General features: G+C 39.0%; 2 protein-coding genes across 2 annotated transcripts in view; one reads left to right on the top strand and one right to left on the bottom strand.

Moving 5' to 3' along the window:
- The window catches only part of LOC126976159 (RNA-binding protein 25), a 34,279-nt gene extending 16,207 nt beyond the window's left edge, over positions 1-18,072 (top strand). Inside the window, exons 9-19 of the mRNA XM_050824381.1 lie at positions 1,372-1,566; positions 2,041-2,202; positions 5,288-5,447; positions 7,726-7,946; positions 8,875-9,007; positions 9,850-9,915; positions 10,396-10,519; positions 12,945-13,037; positions 13,970-14,163; positions 14,272-14,427; positions 14,994-18,072. Coding sequence (XP_050680338.1) covers positions 1,372-1,566; positions 2,041-2,202; positions 5,288-5,447; positions 7,726-7,946; positions 8,875-9,007; positions 9,850-9,915; positions 10,396-10,519; positions 12,945-13,037; positions 13,970-14,163; positions 14,272-14,427; positions 14,994-15,086 — 1,597 coding nt within the window. The 3' untranslated portion in view covers positions 15,087-18,072. The remainder of the gene's footprint in view (positions 1-1,371; positions 1,567-2,040; positions 2,203-5,287; positions 5,448-7,725; positions 7,947-8,874; positions 9,008-9,849; positions 9,916-10,395; positions 10,520-12,944; positions 13,038-13,969; positions 14,164-14,271; positions 14,428-14,993) is intronic.
- Positions 18,073-18,777: 705 nt separating this feature from the next.
- LOC126976192 (uncharacterized) lies at positions 18,778-25,018 on the bottom strand. The gene is made up of 4 exons (XM_050824444.1): positions 24,915-25,018; positions 23,494-24,218; positions 20,631-20,714; positions 18,778-19,596 (listed from the first exon to the last, which is right to left on the bottom strand). The coding sequence occupies exons 1-4, from the start codon at positions 24,931-24,933 to the stop codon at positions 19,504-19,506; spliced, it is 921 nt and encodes a 306-aa protein (XP_050680401.1). The 5' UTR covers positions 24,934-25,018; the 3' UTR covers positions 18,778-19,503.
- Between the last annotated feature and the right edge of the window lie 443 nt (positions 25,019-25,461).

Below are 25,461 nucleotides of genomic sequence, written 5' to 3'. Positions count from 1 at the left end.
GGCATATACTCCAGAACTACTTTAGGGTCATTGAGCATTTCATTCAACTTTAAAAGATTCTCGTTACTAGCTTTTGCTTCACTTTAACCTGAAGGTACTTGTTTTTTTTCAATAGCTTTTATAGTAAACATTGCAAATGATTTTAATGATTATTTTACAAATAAGACAAAGTTTTAGGTTAAAGAAACAAAATCGAACTATAAAATGATAAATTCGGTAAATTCCTCAATATTCTTAAAACCTTGTACGGAATAATAATAGCAAACAACTCTTAAAATAACACCAAGGTTGTAGGTCTTGATAACATAACAAACACGGTAATAAAAACATACAAAAATGCATTAGTTGCAGCGCTGATATATTTAATCATTTTATCATTTGAACACTTCATAAAAAGGATACGGAAGTTATTAAATAAAGACCAATAACTCTTCTATCTATTTCATCTAAAGTTATTTAAAAATAAACCGAACCCTTAACGGAACAATACGGATTTCAACAAAATATAATATCTACCACAATGGGCACACATAAATAAGTTATTAACCTAATAACAAAAATAGATCAAAAATTTTGAGTAACAGCAGTATTCTTCGATTCGACCCAAGCTTTTGACTGTTTTGACTTTGAAATTTTTATAATTAAATATAATTTATATGAGCTTAGAGGTGTCACTTCAAAATGCCTGGAAATACCTTAGGGCAGTGTACTTGGACCACTCTTTTTTTCTACTATATATTAACTAACGATCTACCGAATATCGCAGAAAATAAGTGCGTGATATGTGCTGATATTACAATAATTATCCCTAACACAAACTCAAAAAGACCAAAGACTCAGTTATAAATGACGACAAACAGGAGCTGACCATGAAAAAACAATTCTAAATTTACGTTAATTATAGATTTTTTTTTTGTTTCAATAATATCGATCCTGGTCTATTTATAATTGTTGCTTTAATTGACATCATTACCTAAATGACATTGCATTGCATAACCGAGGTTGACAAATGTTATGCAACATGATATTAACGGAACCAATTTTTAGTTGTAAATTATGAGGTTGTAATCCAGGTAATTACAGTGAATTTTCTCGTCATGAATATGGCAAAAATGTACTTTATAAATAATATTTATGTAACATAAATTTTACATATTTATGCAAATGAAAACTTTGACTTTAGATTAATATAGTAGAAAGCACTACGTACCGCTCGGGGGAACGTTCAATTCCACTACACTGATGTATTAAGGCAAATGCACCATCAGGAATCCATAACTTTCTAATCTTGGTGAACGATGTGATTCCGACAGCCTTAATGACTGCCGATGGCCCAATTAACTAAATAATTATGTATGTTGAAAATTACAGCGAACGAGAGCGAGAACGCGAAAGAGAACGCGAACGCGACCGAGATAGGGACAGAGATAGGGACAGAGAGCGGGACAGGGAAAGGGGCAAGGGTGAGACCGACGCGCGGCGAGAGAAGGAGATAGAGGAGGAGATCAGAGACAAAAAGAGATTGGAGAAGAAAGCTAGAGAGAAGGAAGCCGCTTATCAAGAGCGGTATGTTTGTTTGTTGTTCTTTAGTTTAGTAGGGAATAAAAAGTATTTAAAGAAGTCTCTCGCCAATTCCACCTATAGCTTGAGGCATGATTGTAGTGTTTTTAAGTTTGCTGGTATTTTCATCATAGGATACCATCGCAATGACCTATGCCTGATAGACACCTGCTTTAGGCGAGAAGCCATTTAGCAGGAGCGGTCAAACCAAAGTTGTAACCCGATACGCACCGAGGAGGGTGGAAGGAAGAGTTCTATACCATGCAGTGCCACATCAGCAACAGCGTCAGCAGCGGCATCTGGAAATTCAGCGAAAAACAGATCTGCCTCCACGGGTAGGATGTAAAAAATACCACATCTCAAAGCAGTCTGCTGACCTATAGTGCCAGGCGGCGCAGTTAAGCAGTTATTTAGTTTGTATCCCGGGTAGGAAGGAGAGGTAAAATATTTACAATCAATTGAATTTATTTCATGTGTCAGGTTACGCAACTGGGAGAGCCGTGAGCGACGAAAGGCGAAAGAGTACGAGAGGGAGACAGAGAGGGAGCGATGCCGGGAGGAGGAGAGAGAGAAGGAGGCAAAGAGACTCAAGCAGTTCCTCGAAGATTACGACGACGAGCGCGACGACCATAAATACTACAAGTGAGTGTTTCTCGTATTGGTATAAATAATGATTTGAAGTGAATACCTCTTCCACTTTTCTCATTAAAGTATTGAAATGACAAACAACTGAATACAATATGAGACCACACCGTAACAATTTTGGATTTTTTCTAATAAATACATATTATGGATTGGTCTTTCAGCTATTTTTTAAAATCTGCTTAAATTCAAATTCAAATATTTTTATTCAAAATAGGATTTAAAATCACTTATTGAACGTCAAAATCTACCACCCATTCAAAAGAGACTGCCTCAGACCTGAGAAGAATGGGCGCAAGAAACTCAGCGGGCTTTTTTTTAATATAAAATATGGATTACAATGTAATATCGTACAATAAACATTTATAATTAAAGAGCCTGAGGGTGTTCGCTTTATTCCCAGTCCGTGGTGTCATTAAGAAAATCGTTTATGCTATAATAACCTTTCCCACACAAACGTTTTTAAACAATTCTTTTAAATTTCGTAACACATTTGTTTTGTACATTTTTTGGGATCATATTGTAGAAGCATATACATCGCCCAACAAAAGACTTACTAACTCGACCCAACCGAGTAGTAGACATAACAAGTTTATGTTTGTTCCTCGTGTTAACATTATGAATGTCACAGTTTCTAGAAAATTCCTCAATGTGTTTATGAACATACAAAACATTATCGAAAATGTATTGAGAAGCAACAGTCAAAATGTTTATTTCTTTAAATTTTTCTCTTAATGATTCTTTAGGACCTAGGTATAAATCGCGCGAATAGCCCTCTTCTGCAGCGCAAAGATAGTATTAATATCGGCCGCACTGCCCCATAACAATATACCATAGGACATAATACTATGAAAATAAATAAAGTATACTAATCTCGCCGTATGTATGTCAGTTAACCGTCTAATTTTCTTAACCGCATATGCTGCAGAACTAAGCCTATTCGCCAATCCTTCAATATGTGGGCCCCACTGCAATTTGGAATCAAGAGTATTGCCAAGAAATATAGCAGATTCCACTGGTTTTACCACCTCTCCATTTAATAAAATATTCGCATCTACATTTTTGACATTTGGCGCAGTGAATTTAATATATTTGGTTTTATGATTATTTAACAATAAGTTATTGGCGCTAAACCAGTACACGATGTCAGATAGAGCATTGTTTACTTTGCCATATAAAACTTGGCTTCGTTTCACTTTGAATATAAGTGAAGTGTCATCCGCAAACAATACCACCTTGTGTTTTTTTTCTACAAGGTTAGGTAGATCATTTATATAAATTAGGAAGAGGAAGGGTCCAAGAATAGACCCTTGTGGTACCCCCATACCGAGAGGAGTCCCAGGAGATCTCCTGCCATTCACCTCGACCCTCTGAATCCTATTATTTAAATATGAGATCAGAAGATCGAGTGCAGATCTTCTTACACCATAGTGGCATAGCTTCCTGACCAGCGTTGAATGCTGAACACAATCAAAAGCCTTAGATAAATCACAGAAGATACCAAGTGCATTCTGTGATTCCTCCCAGGCCTCAAAAATATTCCTGATGAGTTCAACACCTGCATCCGTAGTCGAGCGTCCCCTAGTAAAGCCAAATTGCTTTATATGAAGTAACTTATAAGTGAGTAAGCATTTGGCTTAAATTAATTCTTTCAAAAATTTTACTAAGGGTCGGCAACACCGAGACAGGGCGATAGTTATTCGGGTCAGAAGTGAGTCCCGATTTAAATATTGGTGTAATTTTACTATACTTCAGAAGGCCAGGAAACACGCCATGTTCAATACAGCTATTAAAAACTAGTGCTAGATATGGTGCTATGACGTCAATAACAGAATTTATTATTTTTACAGATATGCCCCATATATCAGCAGTCTTTTTCATTTCTAAGGATCTGAAAGTTTTAATTATTTCTGCTGGGCTAACAACACTGAATTTAAAATTTTGTTTACATTCCTTAACATTTTCCAATAGAAGTGACTCGGCAACACTGGTGGAGGAGACAAATGCATTTAGAACCCTGTATAAAACTGTTTCACTGGCATCATCAGATTATTTCATAATTCTATGTAGCTTTTAGCATCATAACACTTTAAATATATAAGTAAAAAGTAGTTTCTGTCAATTTCGTTGGTATTAATGAAAAATTATCCCAGAGTCTAATCAGCTAGTTGCGTATCTATTCATTAAATAGAAAGCACGCTAAAAACTTAAGTTTTTTTAAACATAAAAATAAAAAGTAAAAGTTCAATATCGAGTGTGACTCCTTCTTGCTAAAATGACAGCTTGTATTCGTCTATATTTCTATTCTTAATTGTTTCTTGTGGAATACGCTCCCACTGCGCAACAATTACATTCCTTTAGTTCTCTGATGTTTTGCGGCGCGGGCTGCACTGATCTTAACTATTCGTTCTAGAACGTCCCAAATGTGCTCTATGGGATTGAGGTCGGGACTTCGAACTGGCCAGTCCAAACGACGAATCCTTACCTCTTGAATATACGCTTCCACGTCGCCAGAAAAGTGAGCTTGAGCGTTATCGTTCATAAAAGTCAAAATTTCTGCAAGAACCGTAATTGCGGGTTGTACGTAAACAGTTAGGACTTCTGATATGTACCGGTGTGCATTCAACGTGCCGTTTTCTATGAAGACTAACTCCGTACGGTCCAGTACATTAACCGTTGCCCAAAACATAAGGGGTTATTTCTTCAAAGCAAACAACTGTGCCCAACGGAACGTGCCCCTTCGCAGTACTCGCCGACTTCGGTCCTCTATACCATATAGTGAAGTACGGTACACAATTTTGAGCGAAGTTAAGTCTAGCAACTCTGTGCTCGTGGAGTAATATAGGACCACGGGCTGGACGGCGAATACACATCGCAGGCAGCGAGAAACCTCCGGTCCATAAACTTTGCACACTTCTCACTTCCTCTAAGAGTCTTTTTGAGGTCGACATAAGGAGATTTGCTATTTCTCAATGCCGGGTTCACTAGGAAGTGGTCAATTCAAAATACTGTGCACATTTGTGTGCAGTTTATAGACACACCTCTTCTAACAAAATCAGTCTTATGTAATAAATGTAATTTTCAGAACTAAAGAGCTTCAGCGTCGCTTGAGTGCGCGCGTTCGTGAGGCCGAGAGCGACGCGCGCGAGCGGCAGCGGGAGCGGGAAGAACTGGACGCGCTGCGGGACGAGATCTACGGCAGTCGGCCGGACGACGACCCCGCCGCACGCGCCGCCTTCGACCAGGTAATACCGGCCGCTGGCCGCCTGAGAGGTAGAGAGCGACGCGCGAGCGGCAGCGGGAGCGGGAAGAACTGGACGCGCTGCGGGACGAGATCTACGGCAGTCGGCCGGACGACGACCCCGCCGCACGCGCCGCCTTCGACCAGGTAATACCGGCCGCTGGCCGCCTGAGAGGTAGAGAGCGACGCGCGAGCGGCAGCGGGAGCGGGAAGAACTGGACGCGCTGCGGGACGAGATCTACGGCAGTCGGCCGGACGACGACTCCGCCGCACGCGCCGCCTTCGACCAGGTAATACCGGCCGCGGGCCGCCTGAGAGGTAGAGAGCGACGCGCGAGCGGCAGCGGGAGCGGGAAGAACTGGACGCGCTGCGGGACGAGATCTACGGCAGTCGGCCGGACGACGACTCCGCCGCACGCGCCGCCTTCGACCAGGTAATACCGGCCGCGGGCCGCCTGAGAGGTAGAGAGCGACGCGCGAGCGGCAGCGGGAGCGGGAAGAACTGGACGCGCTGCGGGACGAGATCTACGGCAGTCGGCCGGACGACGACCCCGCCGCACGCGCCGCCTTCGACCAGGTAATACCGGCCGCGGGCCGCCTGAGAGGTAGAGAGCGACGCGCGAGCGGCAGCGGAAGCGGGAAGAACTGGACGCGCTGCGGGACGAGATCTACGGCAGTCGGCCGGACGACGACTCCGCCGCACGCGCCGCCTTCGACCAGGTAATACCGGCCGCGGGCCGCCTGAGAGGTAGAGAGCGACGCGCGAGCGGCAGCGGGAGCGGGAAGAACTGGACGCGCTGCGGGACGAGATCTACGGCAGTCGGCCGGACGACGACCCCGCCGCACGCGCCGCCTTCGACCAGGTAATACCGGCCGCGGGCCGCCTGAGAGGTAGAGAGCGACGCGCGAGCGGCAGCGGGAGCGGGAAGAACTGGACGCGCTGCGGGACGAGATCTACGGCAGTCGGCCGGACGACGACCCCGCCGCACGCGCCGCCTTCGACCAGGTAATACCGGCCGCGGGCCGCCTGAGAGGTAGAGAGCGACGCGCGAGCGGCAGCGGGAGCGGGAAGAACTGGACGCGCTGCGGGACGAGATCTACGGCAGTCGGCCGGACGACGACCCCGCCGCACGCGCCGCCTTCGACCAGGTAATACCGGCCGCGGGCCGCCTGAGAGGTAGAGAGCGACGCGCGAGCGGCAGCGGGAGCGGGAAGAACTGGACGCGCTGCGGGACGAGATCTACGGCAGTCGGCCGGACGACGACCCCGCCGCACGCGCCGCCTTCGACCAAGTAATACCGGCCGCGGGCCGCCTGAGAGGTAGAGAGCGACGCGCGAGCGGCAGCGGGAGCGGGAAGAACTGGACGCGCTGCGGGACGAGATCTACGGCAGTCGGCCGGACGACGACCCCGCCGCACGCGCCGCCTTCGACCAAGTAATACCGGCCGCGGGCCGCCTGAGAGGTAGAGAGCGACGCGCGAGCGGCAGCGGGAGCGGGAAGAACTGGACGCGCTGCGGGACGAGATCTACGGCAGTCGGCCGGACGACGACCCCGCCGCACGCGCCGCCTTCGACCAGGTAATACCGGCCGCGGGCCGCCTGAGAGGTAGAGAGCGACGCGCGAGCGGCAGCGGGAGCGGGAAGAACTGGACGCGCTGCGGGACGAGATCTACGGCAGTCGGCCGGACGACGACCCCGCCGCACGCGCCGCCTTCGACCAGGTAATACCGGCCGCGGGCCGCCTGAGAGGTAGAGAGCGACGCGCGAGCGGGAGCGGGAACAACAATTATTTATATTATTTTTTAATCTCGACAAATTAATTTGTTTTGTATATTACAGTCATTGTAAGAAACTCTATTTTATTTAAATTTTATTTTATTTAATTTTGACTTTAAAGCCGCGAGTGCCGTGTTGCACTTTGACTTTTAAATACCTTTATATTTTTATATATCATATTTAATTACTAATGTGTTAGGAAATTACTATTTTATTATTATTATAAAATGTAATAATAATTCATAAATACCTGGTAAAGTAAAATAGTTACTTTAATTATTTTTTAAGTTTTGATCTCATTAGTAAAAGTTGCAAATTATGTATGTTTTCCAGAAAGAATAAATATAAAATAAAATAAAAATATCCCGCACCTTTAGCCATGACATCGCCGGGTTATAGCTAAAACATAAATAATGTAATGTAATGCTTCTGAAGAATTGTTACGCTATTTATTTTGATTCGGACTCAAAATAAAACAATTATTAAATCTGTAGTTATTTGTAACAGGCACGCAAGGAACGCGAAGAGTTATACAAACCGCGGCTGTTGGTCGACCTGACGCTAGACCAGGAGCTGCAGCAGGAGCGAGAGAAACAGCGTGCGTCGCAACGAGAGCGAGCGAGACAGCAAGCGCGAGAGCGCGCGGAGCGGGACAGAGAGAGGTATTTACGGACGCGCGCCGAGCGGGACCTGCCCACCGAGGCCGAGCCCATCGACAGTGACGACAGGTGAGAAAGACTGCGACTAATTCAAATTATTCTGCGGAACAAAAACAAATATAAAGTTTCGTACAATTTTAATAACCTTATATTGCGCTATTAGTTGTTAATTCTATTTAAACCCAAAACAAAATGGCTGACAGCATAAAGATTCAATTTATCAATACTATTTTGTCTGCTTGTCTTATCACTACTCTTCGACAGCACGTAATATTTACACATACGCATAATGCTATAGCGTACTGATCTTATGAAGCAACACACTACTATGTAAGAATACAGAGTTATATGGATTTTATAACTGGATATTTGAAAGGTTTTTGAAAAAGTGTCTTAAAATTTACAATTATTTATTGGATACTCCTTACACACATCAATATTTTTAGCAAAGAAGTATTGTTTTATCAAATAAATAAAATAACTAATATTTATTATGTATAATTTGACGTCATCAATCAAAAACTCAAACACGTGACATCTCTATACTACTAAAAAATAAGTAACAGATGATTGATATAATGTGACGTCACGCACAACGGACAACATGGTCATCGCGTTTAGTCAACAAATAAAAAATCGCTTTTTATATTTATATATTTAAAATTCTTGCAGTTGACAGTTTCGCAAAATAAATATTTTAAAATTAATGTCTAGTTATAAGGTATGTATGAGAGATAATTATGTATACAAATTACAATATATTTCCTGCCCATTTTATACTCAATTGCAACTCGCAAACATGTGTAGAACAATTACTGTACAAGTTGTGTAATATATTGCGCCACCCACGTTTTTGACCTCATACAACCGATGTATAAAATAAGTTTTCATACTTAATTTAAATTAATTAATTAATTGCTTAAAATATCCAATTGTTATATCACGCTTTAATTGCATTACTGGTGTGTAGATAATAATTTAAAAAATATTTAATTAGCGGAGGCGGAGCGGGCGACGCCGACGTAGAGATGGAGGAGGAGCCGGAGGAGGGGCGCTCGGGGGACGGGTCACTGACCCCGCCGCGCACGCCGCCGCGACACCGGCACAGGCACCGCAGGCATCGCCACCACGTACGTCCTATTATATTATCAGACTCCAAAAGCTGCCTTCAATCCATCCTCTCAAATCCATTACGCTCAAAAAGTAGGATTCCAATTACTTAAGATAAGGGAAAACTTGAAAGAGTGCTGTGATCTCAACATCAACATAGTTCTAGCATGGATACCAGGCCATGCAGGTATAATCGGCAATGAAAATGCTGATGCTTGTGCCAGGTCAGCTGCTGATACAGGTTCCCAACAACATTCTCAAATCTTCTCTCGTGACTTGTGCTCCACCTTGAAAATAAATATGTTTGAGAGGTGGTCAAACATCTGGCAGGTTTCCAAAACTTCTAAAGGCGTCTTTTATGGTGATATACAACCTGTAATCCCTTTAAAACCGTGGTTCTCAAAATTTAGATAGCCCAATAAATCAATAATATCAACAGTTTGTCGGTTACGCTTAAACCACTCTGCACTCCAGTATTCCTAGCCAAACTAAGAATTAGAGACCATTGTTTATATGACTGTGGACTTGATGAGGGAAATGTAGACCATTTATTCTTTAATTGCCCTTTAATGAAGTCTTCCTTGTACAACTTTATACCTCCTGAAATCCCCCGCCGCACCTCCATGAACCTCACCTTTGTTTTCACTCCTTTTGTAAATCTTTATGTAAATATATTAAATAAAATAATATTAAGTTATAACTAACACAATAAATGTTTTATATAAGTAATATTATCAGTGTTTGTCCATTATAATCTAACAGCATGTATATTTGTTTCAGGTGTAATATAAAAAGATTAATTGTCATAGAAGTAATTTGTATTGTATTGTGTGAATGTTGAGTTATTGACTGTTTGTTGCAGACCGCGTCAGGTGGCGCCACTCCTCCGCGCCCGCCTTCTCCCGACCTGAGCCCGCACGATAGATACGTACGTACACTCGCATTACTCATTCATTACCTACATAAAACTCTATTTAATGATACAAATCGAATGAAATCATTAAATTTAATGTTTTTTTTACTCTTACACAACCAATGTAAATATCGAGCTTGCAAAAATTCTGGAAGAAATGTTAACAATTATAGTTGTTGACTTTCTGTTGTTTTCGATTGAAGTACTAACTGAACATTCCGGTGACTTCGTTCGATTGACAGATTAAACATTTGGTTCGAGAAGTATTTCACTTAAGTAGGCTTTATGAAGAAAAAACTAATAATTCTAGAACTTTAGAAGATATCAATTCCCTTTCAAAACGAGCATTTTAACTCATTCCAAGAAATGCTAGAAACCTAACCGCCGCAGAGTCTAGAAACTATTCACTCTGGGAAATAGCCATTGCTTTTAACCACCTTTTAATTGCAATGAAGGATGGCTGAGGCTCCTCATTCACACATGCGATGTTCTCAGGGCGAGGGTGTGAGTGGATCAACATCGGCCGCACCGGTGGGCGTGTCCGTAGGCGGGGCGTCGGTTGGCAGCTCGCCAATCTCCATCAGCTTCCGCAACAAGTCACCTGCCAACACACCCAACGGTAAACAACTATCATTTATTTATTTATTCAGGAACAAAACAATCTTTTACAATAGTAAGGTTACAAATATACATAAACTAGAAGACAAAACAGTTCCATACATTAAATAATAATTATGTTTACAGTGGACACTAATGAAAAAGAAAACAACATAAATATTTTGAACCAAAAGTGAAAATTACAGAATTACAACAAATAAAACGAAAATTTAAACAGTTATAAGAGTATTGTGAAAAACAGAGAGCCTACCATCAACTTTTAATAAGCGATGCGATTCCGATGCAGTTCAGTTTAGGTACCTAAACTGAATCACTAAAATTCGTACCATGCATTGCTTTTTATTGAATGGCGTTTGGATCGCTTAAGAAAGATGAACGAAATAAATTTGTCTGTGGTCTGCGGTGTGAGAAAGAGATGACGCTCTACAGTCGTTGCATAAGTTTATCTCTCTTGCTCGAACCATATACGTTGCGTTCAAATCAAATCAAACCTAAAATGATATGCTTTTAGCGGTTTTTTTGCGTAGAAAATCCTAAAATACATTTTAAAATTGCGCTTTATAGCGTCAAATTATAAACCATTAAGCCCTTTTTTGTACTTATTAAATAATAGTAATATAAATAAATATAGTTCTTTGAATTACAAATTAAATGTTTGCTTCGGTGTTTTCGTAAAAATAACGAGTTATGAACCATTGATGTCTGATTTGACAGGACCACAGAGTACATTTTTTTTAATTCGTTCTTGCGAACAGGCTATAACCCGGGCCCTTACAGCCTCGTCCTTAGTATTTTCATTTTTGATATTTATTTTCAGTATTTTGTTTTCTTTATTATTATTGTTGTTTTCTTTGTTATTTTTATCATTCATTAATAAAATTTTCCTATTCTGTATGCTTTCACTATTTTTTAAAAGTTATTAACCCACACAATTCACTTTCCTCTAAGGAAGTAGCAACTTTTTTCGAATCGCTCACTTTGACACAAGCTATCCAGTTTAGGTTGAAATATTACCTCATGGTACGAATGAATGAACGAACTAGTTCTGTTTGCGATTCAGTTGATATCATTTTTGACATTTAATTGACATCATCGCGATCTTATCAGTTGATTTGACGTTAACCTAAATTAGATAGCTCTAAGCTAAGCTCTCAAAGTTTTCTGGCAAAGCAACACATCATAAAATTCTTCACACACCTGCGAAGTAATTGAAAGTTTGTCTTGTTGTAAAACTGAATATAAAAAGGTTTGAAGATACTTTTAAAAATAAAAAAGAGTGGCACCCGGTAGTGATAAATGAATGATGTTTACATTAGTGCCTGAATAGATTTCAGTTAAGTCTTTCACGTTTTATTCCATAGACATTTGACCCTTATCTAAAAAAAGTAATGCGATTAAAACTTTATATTAAATGAAGATTCATTTAATATAAAGTTTTAAGAAACAACGTAGTTTTATCCGTGTTTTAATGAGAAACAGGTACAATAAAAGCAGAAGACCCCGGTTTAGTTTTTTTTTGTTCATGTTTAGTGTACATTCTTAAAAATCCGACCAAGGTTCGGTCGTCCAGGTATTATAATATAATTTGCAGTCCCAAGCTATGGATAATTCGTTTGTATGCATATCTTTATCTATTAAGGATTCCAAACAGCCATTGACATTAAATTCAGCATTTGTCACACGGATATTTTCGGTTTTATTTTATTTAGTCGAAAAACGCGACATGTCATGAAATATTTTCGATATTGATATGGTCATTATAGGGTGTTCTTAGGTTAGCTAATTACGTTATAGCTTAAGACAGAAGTACCTGTTCGAAGTAAATCCATCGAATAGCATTATATTACAAATATTGCTTAGTAGATAATATTAATTACTTATAACTATGTGTTGCCTTTAGTAAGGCAGTACGCGAGTAACCATTGATCGGTCCGGTCCTAGTTACCATTAACCATTTGTCTATAACCATTACAGGACTGGTCCGAGTAACAATTTTAACCAATTAATAGTAGAGATCCGCGTACTCACAAGTAGAACCAATAATTATAGTTATTTAGTAGGTGTCATAGATTAATTTAGTATCTTAAGTAAATAAATACTCTTACCATAAAACCAATATATATATATATATATATATATATATATATATATATATCTACCCCTAAGTGCACCCATTTTCAGTACCCTTAAGTAGAGACTAAATAGATTGACCGACTTGGTATTACATGGACCTCACAACTTTTTATGGTATAAGAACTGAGTTGCGAGACTTGGTTTGTTGCAAGTTATGTTATTGATTGAGTATTCGGTATAGTATTTGTAGTATCTTGTATTATCTAAGTCTTAGAATGGCACTCACAAATAGTTGTAAGGAGTTTAAAAAAATGTAAGAATCTTAAAAATATGTAAATAATTTTGTGTTACAGCGGAGATGGGTGGACCTGCGACGGGGGCTACGAGACGAGTGCACGCGGCCTTCGTCGACGACGACGACACGCTCCCGCCACGACACCGACACGGTACGTCACTGTCGCAGTTACTGTCTACAGAGAGAATAACATGACGACCGCACACCGTGTCCTCGTGTTGAACACAGTGTTCTACCTTTTGCCGCGGTGCGCGTCACGGATCGATATGAATTTGATTGAAGATAACTTAATATTTTTTTAAAAGTGGCAATTATTTAAAAAAAATGGCTGATATTTCTCCGCCAACAGCTGTAACAGTTACGCCTCGCGTATCGCAGCGCTGTGTGTCAAGTCCATAAGACCAAAGCTTTATCAGGTATACGGCCCGGTGATTATTCTGGAACAGCGTCCAAAGATCTTTGCTCTTTTTAGTTGGCTATAAACCTTATCTGGTCCATCCTGACTCACAAGACCAGGAAGTTACAAGAAAAATGCTCATCTAGATCATCTGTATGTCAATATCTTTATCACTTACTCCTCCCAACTACATTTATCGATAATGATAAATGGAGAGCCCTTTTTTCCTTCAGGTGTATTGCGAAACTGATAGAACTAGAAAATCGATCGGAATAATACTTATGTCATACATAAGTAGGTTTTAGTAATTTATGGTGATTACTTATCTGGAACCAATATTTTTTTAAGATATACCTAAATATTCCCAATACAAATAATGCAATCAATGACAATTCATACAAAGAACAAGTGTGGGGTACTTAATTTAAATGGCAAAACAACGTTTAGTGGATCATTTAAATTACAACTGTCAAGTACTAATAAATGATAGTTATAATTGTTATTGAATACCATAATTTTTATTATTTATATATTTATTCTATATTATATTTTACATATTTCTTCTTCTCAGAACTGTTTCTTGACTCCAAAGCTACTGAGCTAATGACTAACACTTAAATTTTTTAATATTAATTTTAAATAAAACAATAATTTAATGCAATGTAATGTAATATTTATATTAACAGGTAAAGATAAAAAGGAAAAACGAAAACGAGAAAGCAGCGAAAGCGGTGACAAAGAGAAAGAAGGAGGAAGTGGAAGCGAAAAGGAGAAAGAGAATAAGTCGGCGGAGGAGAAACGGAAACAAGTGAAGAGTCTGATCGATAAGATACCCACGCAGAAGGAACTGCTCTTCCAGTACAAGCTCGACACGGACCAGGTAAGACTGGAAATGAAATCCCTGATGGCCTTGTCCGTTGCTTAGTTGTTTGCTTGGTTTTATCCTCGAGAGGCTCGAATTTTAATGTGATTGTTAATTGTCTGACAGATCGATAACAATCTGATGGAGAAGAAGATCCGGCCGTGGATCAACAAGAAGATCATAGAATACATCGGCGAACCAGAACCCACTCTGGTGGACTTCATCTGCAGCAAGGTGCTCGCAGGCAGCGCGCCGCAGGGGATCCTCGACGATGTGCAGATGGTGACATATATTATATACCTTCATTCATTCATAGCTCACACTCTTTTTTATATATTTTAATCCTGAATGTGATCGGCCCTTCAAAAACTTATGTTGTCAACAGCTCTATGTACTTAAATCTCTGTGGTGAATAGATCAAATCAAATCAAAATCTCGGAGGTCACGGAAATTACACTTATTACTGTCAAAAATTACTTTTCTTGTTTAATTTACCGCCACTTCGTAAAGGTCGAGCTTTAATGATAAGAAGTGGCAAGAAACTCATTGCCTCTCTTTTTTTTTCATACATTCATTTTTTTCATCGTTTTACAAATCATTTATAATTACAATAATACTCAAACTTCAAAATATAGTCAATGCAAGTAATGTCAAAAAAGTATATGTAAATGAATACAAAAGTTATTGACAGTGCATCATCCAGACAAACCGTAAATAAATGAAGGTATTTTGCAAGCATTTTATTAGCTTTATATAAATTATATGATTGACAAATGAGTGTATTTCAGATACTTATGTAGATAGTTTTGCAATACTGAATGTTGACGAAGTGATCACTTGTGTCTCAGGTGCTAGACGAGGAGGCGGAGGTGTTCGTGGTCAAGATGTGGCGGCTACTCATCTACGAATTAGAAGCGAAGCGCGCCAACCTCTCAAAGTGATCACCTGCTCCGGTCGGTCACTACTAAATAACAAACGTACTGTAATTAGTTAATTATAGAATAACTGGTTCAAAATAATAAAGTCTGATTCGTTTCAACAGCCCGAGTTTTAGTCGAACGATCAATAGAAATCAAGGCGTTTGCCCGCTACATTGTACCACACCGGATCCGGATTGGGTCTTGTGAAGAATAAATTAAAATTTGGATTGAAAATTATATATTTCAATAGACCGTTCTGTAATCGATCACCGAGCGGCATCTATTGTGTGATTCCCTGGTGATACGTTCTGGTGGGCATAGTAGTCCTTATTGTGTTCCTACTACCCTGCTATGACCGCATCAATCGTCTCTGATACGGTCATAGCACGGTCATGGTGTGACACTATGCAGTGGGCAGACTGCTTAAAACACTGACCTGTATAAATACCACAGGACAGGCTGTTCCATATGTTTGACAGCAAATTTTTTGTGCCTATTTGAAGCGCCACTCGTGAGCGTCCAGAGAACTAATTTTAACGTGTAATACAAATGGCTGCGAAGGAACGTACAATACTCTGAAGTATTTTTGCATTTTGAATCAATTTCGTTCGTTTTCCGTGTTATTTATACTTCTGGACTCAACGTAATAAAGTACACAATTTTTTTTTGTAAATAGTTTCCCACCATCTATCGATGTTGCTGAGGTTGTCATCATTAGTTTTAGTACTGCAGGCTCTCGCTACATGGCCAACAGCGCCAAAATGGCGAATATCAAACAGGCACAAAACCACTTTGACATCTGCCAGTCCAGTGGTATATAGTAGAGGTCAGTAGCTTAAAACTATGACTGACAAATACTGTGATGTCACAATGATTTATCTGATTGTTTTTGAATTTGAAATATTCATTTTTATTAACTATTGTCGACATTAAACTCAATATTGACGTATAAAAAACATGGTATTTATACTGTAAATAACTCTGTATTTGCACTTTGACAGGTTTTTTGAGTTCCCTGACGAATTTCTACCTCGCTTTTCACGTGATTGGAAATGGGATACCGTATTACCGGATTAACAGTATTTGAAGGAACAGAAGAATTAAAATACAACTGTATAAAAATGGGAAGATCAAAATAATATCTACCAACTACTTATTAATGACTATTCGCCCATTACCACCACGTTGAAATATCAGTTATAAAATTAATATATTTTTTCAAAATTAATGTGGGTGTCTAATCACCACCACCAACCACTTAAAAACTTGGAAAATAAATGGTGTTCTGAGAGTTAACAGAAGGAATAAAAGGAAACTCAAAAATCCTTCAGACGCTTTTAAAATCCCGTTAATATGATAGTGCTATTTTTTATGTATGTATAAAGTATATTATGCAGTATGTATGTTTGGACATTTGCACAGCATACTGATTTGGGTAATCAACTGGGGTTTTGTGATGCTGTCTGTGTCTGGCGGTTATAAGTCTAAATCAATAGAGAAAATAATCTTAAATGGCGGTTTGTACTTCTAACTACAGCAGTACGGTTAGTAAAAAAGTAATTCGAATGTACTATCGCTATATATTTGTGCCATTACATTTTTTCGCGAGTTCAGATGGAAATAGGGTGTGCCAACATAATAAGTCCCGCCATTTTAAACATTTCTGTATTGACTCTTATACGAGTATTAATGTTTGTGTCGGATCGAGACAAGACTCAATGAATTTTCGAATTTATCTGTTAACCGGCGTGTAAATAATAAATAACTATAGACGCCTGCATCTATAATGCTGAATATTGAATTTCTTGGCAATAAATTTTAAGACAATATAATTTATTTCAATCACTGTTTATTGTACGTTTGAACAGATTGCCTTCATTGTGAATTTGACTTGAAAGTGTTGACGTAATTGACGAAATTACGGATTAACTTGGAGTTAGATATTTTTGTTATCATTATAATAAGCAACTTCCCAGTGCTACCTACCACCACGTAGAATTTACTTTGTTTAATTTGACTATTGAGACGTATAGACATTAGACGGAGACGCCTAATAAATTTAAAATGTCACGAAAAAATGTTTATTACAGTACAAGGAAAACTCTTGTCAAATCTTGAGTAACTTTGCTTCTTATAAATTTCAATTTTAATCTATTTACTGTAAAACGGCACCCTATGATGGCTGTTTTGACAATTACAATACAAACACACATAAAGAACAACAATTTACTTCCTTCTAGTGTAGTTATAAAAAAAATCCTTTTGTTCATCCTTAAACAAATAATTGGCTTACAAATTGACAAGTTTTATACATACATTCTAATTTTTTTTATGATTTTTTGAATATTTATCAAATTAAAAATTAAAATTCACTATTATATAAATTAAATGAGTTGTGTATGTAGGTAATATTTATTAATTAACCTTAAAATATAATATAATAATCATTAGATTAGAATGTCGTTTATAATTATTATTGTTTTTATTTTTATTTTAAGGATCTCAATGAGACCTCCTCCAGAGTTTTCCAAGTCTTCCTATCTAGAGTAGTTATCAGTTTAATAAACTTAACGAACGGATAATCGTTAAAACGGCCACCATAGCCCCTCATTAGTTTAATAATGATGTTCTCCTTAAAGAATGGGATTGTAAATAGCGTCATCTATTTCGCTCATAAATTATAATCACACGTGTTGGTATCGAGTGCAAAAATTTATGATTTACGTACATTACATAAGAGTTAATGAATAGATTGTTATCGTAAAATTGTTCATGTATTAATATGCTGACGGTACAAGCCAAATGAGCTGTCATGTCTATTCCCGTTGAGTATGAATACTACGCATAGTGTAATGCGCGGATATGCGATTGTGCGAGCGAGACAGATCTAGTTTTGAACGTGTTGTAACAACGCCTCTGTCGCTGCTGAGTGCATGAGTGAGAGAGACGTTACATGTTTTGTAAGTTCACGATAGTGTTACGGTAATAAAATATAAATATTATTGAATGTGCTGTTGTATTATTCATTTTTGATATTTCCACTAGGAACGCGCTACCAAAGAGGATGTAAATACTACGTAATAAGAGGCAGGACTGCCTAAGTAAAAATTTAAATTGAGTTTAGTATGAAACGTGCAGTTATTTGACATAAGTTTGAAATAGTAGTAATTACAGTATCGCGATTGGCCACGAAGTATAATCCGGCGAAGTTTGAAAGCTAACAGTTGTTTAAAGCGTAGTGGATTTCGGTTATCTCCGTTTTTATACAAGATTATAGCCGTCATCTGTCAATCTGTCAATGACTGCACGTTTCATACAATCGAGTGAATCGCTTTTTTCTTAGGGAGTTTCGCTAGCCTGCCCGCTACGGTTGTCTTTCGAAAATTTTAAATTAAAAAATATGTAGGATCATGAATCGAAATGAAAACTATCCTGTCCCACAAGAAGAAACTGCACAATGTGTACAAAAGTTGATGAAAATCCGCTCAGGAGTTTTGGACTTCATCGCAGACAAACAACGTGACAGGAAGTTTTAATATAAAAATAATTACTTGCCGAATCTGTCCGTCGGAGTAACTACTAGGTATTTATTAAAAAGGAAATTTTAAACACAAAATTATTGTGTTACATTTTATTATCATATCTTCATATTAACTGGTAAATCACCAGAAATTGAATTAGCAAATGTCGAAGGCAAAATAAGACTGAGAAAGATGTTTCATCAATTTTAATTTGAAGTAATAATAATAATTTAACAATATTTCATGACAATCACGAACTAGTAAAAAAAGGAGGACTCCGCGCCGTGATATTAGCAAGTGAAACCTTTATGCTAGTGTGTGTGCGGTTACGGGGTATACCAGGTACACAATTTTTTCTCCCTTAAATAATCATATATCCACAAATACTTTTATAGTATTGTTTTTAGACTTTATCACAACGCACGACGGCATTTTTTAAATATTTTATTGCGACGCAAACTGATATGTCACAGACGATGGCAAATCTCGTAATGGCTGCCGATCGGCTTGTATTACACGTTTACCGGCTTGGTGCCTCACTGTTATGTAAGGTGACACGGAGTCCTTCGTATTTTACTCGTCTGTGATGACAATACAATTTTTCATTACTGTGCTCTAACAACCCTTCAAAGATCAAGGATAGTCGACACACGCGCGTCTGAGCTGAAATAGAGCGTGTTTACTATAAGTAGGGATGAACTAGGATCCCACTTTTGATGATATTCTGAATTCTTAAATATAAATAATTTATTATTACAAAAAAGAGGCTTTATAATAAAAAATAAGCTATGCAACGAATTCTCGATATTTAAAAGTATTTCTCTATTTTAGTTTTTTTTTTTTTTTGAATTCATTAAATCTTTATTTAACCGCATGCCTAGAAGATATGTTCTTTACAATCGAAGTGTCCAGGGGTACTACATGCACCCCAGCACAGACTTCTTGCAGCAGTTGCAGCAGCGAGGCAGCAACAGGCGCGGGCGGCGCGTCACGTTGTAGGAGCGACGACCCTGTAGTGAATCAACACACGATAAGGACCCGTTCACACACTGGACTTCGCATATATTCGCAATACATTGTTATGTCATCAGTCAACGAACCCAACTGAGCTGGTGTGGGACAATTGTTGCTCGTTGGCCAGGTGATAATCACGTATTGAAAACAATCTTATCTTTACCAGTAGGAGGCTCCTTTTTACAGGATGCGGTTAGATTATAGGTACCACAACGGCGCCTATTTGTATCGTGAAGCAGTAATGTGTAAGCATTATTGTGTTTCGGTCTGAAGGGCGCCGTAGCTAGTTAAATTACTGGGCAAATGAGACGTAACATCTTATGTCTCAAGGTGACGAGCGGACTTGTAGTGCCGCTCAGAGTTTTTGGGTTTTTCAAGACTCCTGAGCGGCACTGCATTGTAATGAGCAGGGCGTATCAATTATCATCACCTGAACATCTTGCTCGTCTCATTTTTCTAGTGTATTTGAAAGAAATCGCCCTTTATAAGGTGTCTATGGGCTATAGATCGATGTCTAAGGCCGTATTCACATAAAGAATACAGATCTTCTTCGTCACTCGCCACACTACACACGTTTTCTCTTTCATTCGTTAACTAGTTAGTTATATTGTGTGCATGCGGCCTAATACAAACGTCGCTACCTATATAAAAATAAAACATAGAAAGGTGAGTGGGCATAGCATAGTACTCGTGCCAAAAGGCAGAAATATGTTGTGTGCCATGATTTTGTAAATGCTCACTGATTCCCATATTCGAACTGCAAACATAAGTGGTGAAGCAGAATTCTGAGATCTGGTAAGTGCGTGTCTCACGTCACACGAAGGGTACCAAGATATTTAACACTAAAAATACCTACTTTTTTTAAAAACACAATTTATTTGCTTGGCAGCCCTTTCGGAATTCCCATCAATGTTATATTTAAAATAATGTGAACGATTTTTTCGATACAATCTATTATGGAATACAACAGCCGTTACAGCCCAATTAATAATTAATACTCAGCGTTGGTAACTCCTCGCAAGTAACGTACCGCGTGCGCCGCGAGGTAGATCTCTCCCTTGCTGTCATACTTGGGTCCCTCCGGGATGAGCACGTGGCGGTGGCACAGACGGTTCTAAAACACACAATGCTTACTGTCATGACTTTTTCACGCAATCAGGATCCAGATCTCCGATTATGTATTGGTCTCGCCGCTTTAGTGTGCTTCTACTGTTTCACCTGATTCCTGGCGCCTAATTGGCAACCGTTTACAATATACACTGGTCTTCAAAAGTAAGTATCACACTTTTAAAATTGGGATAACGTTTTAAGTTCGCAAGATATACTTTCGAAATAAAAAGGGCTCCAAAGAGAATTTAATTTTGTACATAAAAACTTTATAGTCGGTAACCTTCTTTTAAGAATTGGCTGAAAAAAAACTTCAAAAACAAAACCATTCCTTTTTCAAAGTGGACGTTTCCGAATTACAAATTTACCATTCACATTTTTCTTTCTGTTTTAAATTTTTTTCAACATCGATGAGTCTTGTTTTAAAAATTTATGCTAAAAAGCACATAACATTTATTTATCATGCCTCTTTCAGTTGAATAATGTGCTAGGATCATGGCTTTTCTGGAACTAGGCATCAGTATGCGTCGCACTGCAAGAATGGTGGGTGTGACGGTACGAACGGTCCAGAAGGTAAAGCGAAGGTACGAAGAGACTGGACACCATCTAAGGAGACCTTGTAATGGCAGACCCAGGTGTATCAGTGCCCGAGAAGATCGTTATATTATTTCCACTGTGTTAAGAAATCGCCACCAAAATGCAGTTGAAGTCCAGCAACAGCTACTTCAGACCCGGAGGGACTACATTACTGACAGTACAGTGAGAAGAAGACTTGCTGAAGCAAATTTGAAACCCCGAAGACCAGCGAGTGGCCCAAAACTCGAGAGACAGCATCGAGTAGCGAGACTGCGATACGCCCGTGAACACATGCAGTGGGATGAAGAGGAATGGTCAAGAATTTTGTTTGCAGATGAGTCTCGATTCTCCCTTTACACTTCTGATGGAAGGCGAAGTGTTTACAGGCGACCTGGTGAGCCCTTCAAGCCTGCATCTCAGAAAGAGTCCAATACGGTGGAGGCAGTGTACATGTATGGGCTGGCATATCTTCAGAAGGTCGCACAGAGCTAGTAGCCATAGAAAATGGCACCCTCACTGGGCAAAGATATGCTCAAGAGATTCTCAATGAGTATGCAGGGCCGTATTTAGCAAATATGGTTGATGGATCGATGCTGATGCATGATAATGCCCGGCAACACACGGCTCATATCGTACAAGAGTATATTCAGGAGGTCAGTATCAGCGTGATGGCTTGGCCATCAAGAAGTCCTGATCTCAACTCGATTGAACACGCCTGGGATGAGCTTGGGAGGCTAGTCAGAAATCGCAGACCACCACCTACTACCCTCAGGGCACTAAAGCAGGCCCTGGTAGAAGAATGGGAGAATATTCCCCAACATCGGCTCCAAAACCTAGTGTTCAGTATGCCAAACCGGCTCGAAGCAGTAATCAGAACTCGATGAGGCAATACCAGTTATTAAAAATTAAATAACATGTAATACATTTTAGTTGAATTTTTTTACACTAAACTAAAAATGTCTATTTTCATTGTTTTATCTTTTTTAAGTTAAAAATGTTACTAATGTATAATTTTAGTTTCTAAGAATTAAAGCCTATAAAAATTGCAACAAAACGTTTTTAATCTTAAATCTCTACCTTCTATAGTTAAGAAAAAAATTTAATTTGAAAAGTGTGATACTTACTTTTGCAGGCCAGTGTAATATTGACACACTTTTTATACAAATTATCTTGCCCCAAGTTAAGCATATATAGCCTGTGTTATGGGTTACAAGATAATGATATATTTAATACAATACACTTACTTAAACATACATAAATTCATATAAACATTCATTTAAACATCCATGACTCGGAAAACAAACATCCATATTCAACATGTAAATGCTTGCACCTACCGGGATTCGAACCCGGGACCTCTAGCTTTGTAGGTAGGATCGCTAACCACTCCGCTATACAGGTCGTCGTTTATATTATGTGGATGGTGCAGAATTCTAGGAATTGGATCGACTCTAGGCAGCCAGTTTTAAATCATCACATTGTATGGATGAGAATATAATATTATTCTAATAATGCCACTTTAAAATAGTATCTGATGGTTTCAAAACCAGTCAAATGTTTTTCCTATTCCTTATTATTCTTACTATTTGAATAACTCGGTGAAAAAGTAAGAACGGGGTTCTTAAACTTATCGTTGAAAAGACAAGGAAATAATAAAAAGTCAAAGGATAGCAAAACTTGGTATGATAGCTCATCGAAAATAATTTTTAGTTGGTCACACGTCATTTGGATGTGTGATTTACCTACGCAATTTGTTTTCTAGGAACTGTCTTCTACGTTCAACCATAGCATTGAATGATCTTCCTTACATGGTGATTTATCTTTTAAAAAGCGCAAACCCAATATGTCTGCAACGCTCATGCTATTCCCCCACCTCAAGAGAGAAGTGAGCATAATACAGAGTGCCGTGGTGGAGTAGTAAACTTTAGTTCTATCATTTTCAGTTCAGTTCAGATCGATATGTTCGAACATATTGAATAGGGCACAGCTTAGACTGAACACAAGTCTGCCTTTAAAATGGGGTGCTAAAGAAAACAAAATTTCATTTTATTAAGATTACGTCTTATAAATATATTTTTTAACAGGACTTATACAGGCCAGACTAGGTTTAGGAAGGCAATTAATTCCCATGGCAATGGTTTCGTAAAAATCCCTTTCATAACTTTTTCCTAAACGTCCCATAAAAGGTGTAAGTTTAAAAAACATCTCACCCGTAGCCTCATGGCGTGAATGTGTCCTCCCTTAGCGTTCACCATGTCCAACGCGTCCGTCCTGTAAGTAACCGTCTCGTTAACGTCTCCCTCTTTCGCCGTCTTCGTGTTGCCGGCCAAAACAGACTCTATTTCCATTTTAAGCGAGCTCATATCCTTGCTGTCATCATTCGTTCTTGGAATCTTTTTCTCGCTCACATACTCTTTGAAAAGATCTTTATTTTTATTTATAAACGCTTTGAATTGTTGCATTCGGTTTTTGTTCGTTTGGGAGAACTTTTTAATAATTGGGGACGCATGAGTTGTTAGAACAGTACCTCTGGTTGTGGAAGATCGCCGCGTGTTTTGTTGGGACAGCTGCTTATTGACTCCAATTCTTAAGAGAATATTTTTGGTAGTTTGGATTAATTGTTTGCTGATATGTTCAGGAGTATAAGATGTGTCAATTACGTTATCAGTTGTATGATTTACTTTATTAGGTTTTTTGTCGCTTCTGTCCAAGAGGCTCTGACTCTGTATTCCACTATCATCTTCTAAAATAATATTAGCTTTTCTAGCTCCGTACAATTTGTTTATAAATTTAATGTCTTGTTGTTTTCCATACACAGGGAAGCCACGTGTCGATGGTGAAGCAGTTTGTACACTGTTGTGTTTTATTTGTTCTGCATAGTCATCGTTGTTTCTTCTTAAATTTAACTTAATTACTTCTAAGAAGTCAGAATTGCCTGAAATGAAATGATAACATTAATACTCTTCCTCCACGAAAAATAAGCTTTGTGACTTCTTGGATAAACCCTCCAGAGTGTGACTGTGCGTTATGATGACCGCGCTGCACCTTTTGTCCCCTGAGTATTTGACATTTTGCTTGATGTATTCATTTCATCGATGAGGAGGATATTGCTACTCATACGATTCATATTTGTTTTCTCCTCGACGACAATCTTTACTGACTGTCCGTCGAATTTGGCTTAAATACCTCTGGAATATGATGAGCTTCACTCAATCTAAGTTTACTTGCAAACGGTACGTGGCTATTGAAGTATCTGCCGGTAATCGGTATCCGATGATACTATGACGTTATTAAGATTGCGGCCCGTGATATCCCGGCGAGCGAACATGAACAGAATTTGGAAGAACCTATTATTAATTATTATTATGAGTTGGGGAGTTAGATGCACTTAAATCCTAGGATCCATTGTGGCCCCTGCTTGCGCTAGCGCGCCTACCCTCAACTTCCTATGTCTAAAAAACGAATGAGCTATGGGAAAATCGAGACTACTGACTAGGAAACGTGTGCCGGGATTTAAATCATATTCTCAAGACCTATTACTTTTAAGAAGCGTAGGATCCTCTGAGGGTCTAAGCTGGGAACTGGAAGAACCTAACGATATAGGTAGTTAAGTAAAATAACTAGGAACAACCTGCTGAAGTCTCCACCATACGCTTGGTGACAGCTAGATCGGCTTCTACTCCAGCTATCGATGTGCACAGCACTAGCACTGACACGTACCACACAATATCTGGCATGTTTATATGTTTTATATGAGTTACAATTGGTGCACGAGTTTATTGTCGCAAATAAATTTTATTGCATCTGTGATACAATTACAATATTCTTTAACAGAAATGTTTTTGTTTAACATTGTACCAACGGATTTCTTTAACATATTGAATTAAATGTAACGAGTGTTCATGTAATTATTATTAATATTTTTTTTTATAACAAGGGACGAGGTGTGCAGGATGTTCAGCTAATGGTAATTGATACGCCCTGCCCATTACAATGCAGTGCCGCTCAGGATTATTGGATAAAGCAAAAATTCTGGGCGGCACTAAAACTGCGCTTGTCACCTTGAGACAGAAAATGTCAAGCCTGATTTGCCCAGTAATTTCACTAGCTACGGTACCCTTCAGACCAAAACACAATAATGGTTACACATTACTGCTTCACGGCAGAAAAAGGCGCCA

This window comes from Leptidea sinapis, chromosome 39, assembly GCF_905404315.1.
Source record: "Leptidea sinapis chromosome 39, ilLepSina1.1, whole genome shotgun sequence".
NCBI classification, from domain to species: Eukaryota; Metazoa; Arthropoda; class Insecta; order Lepidoptera; family Pieridae; genus Leptidea; species Leptidea sinapis.
This window is presented reverse-complemented; position numbering and strand designations above follow the sequence as displayed.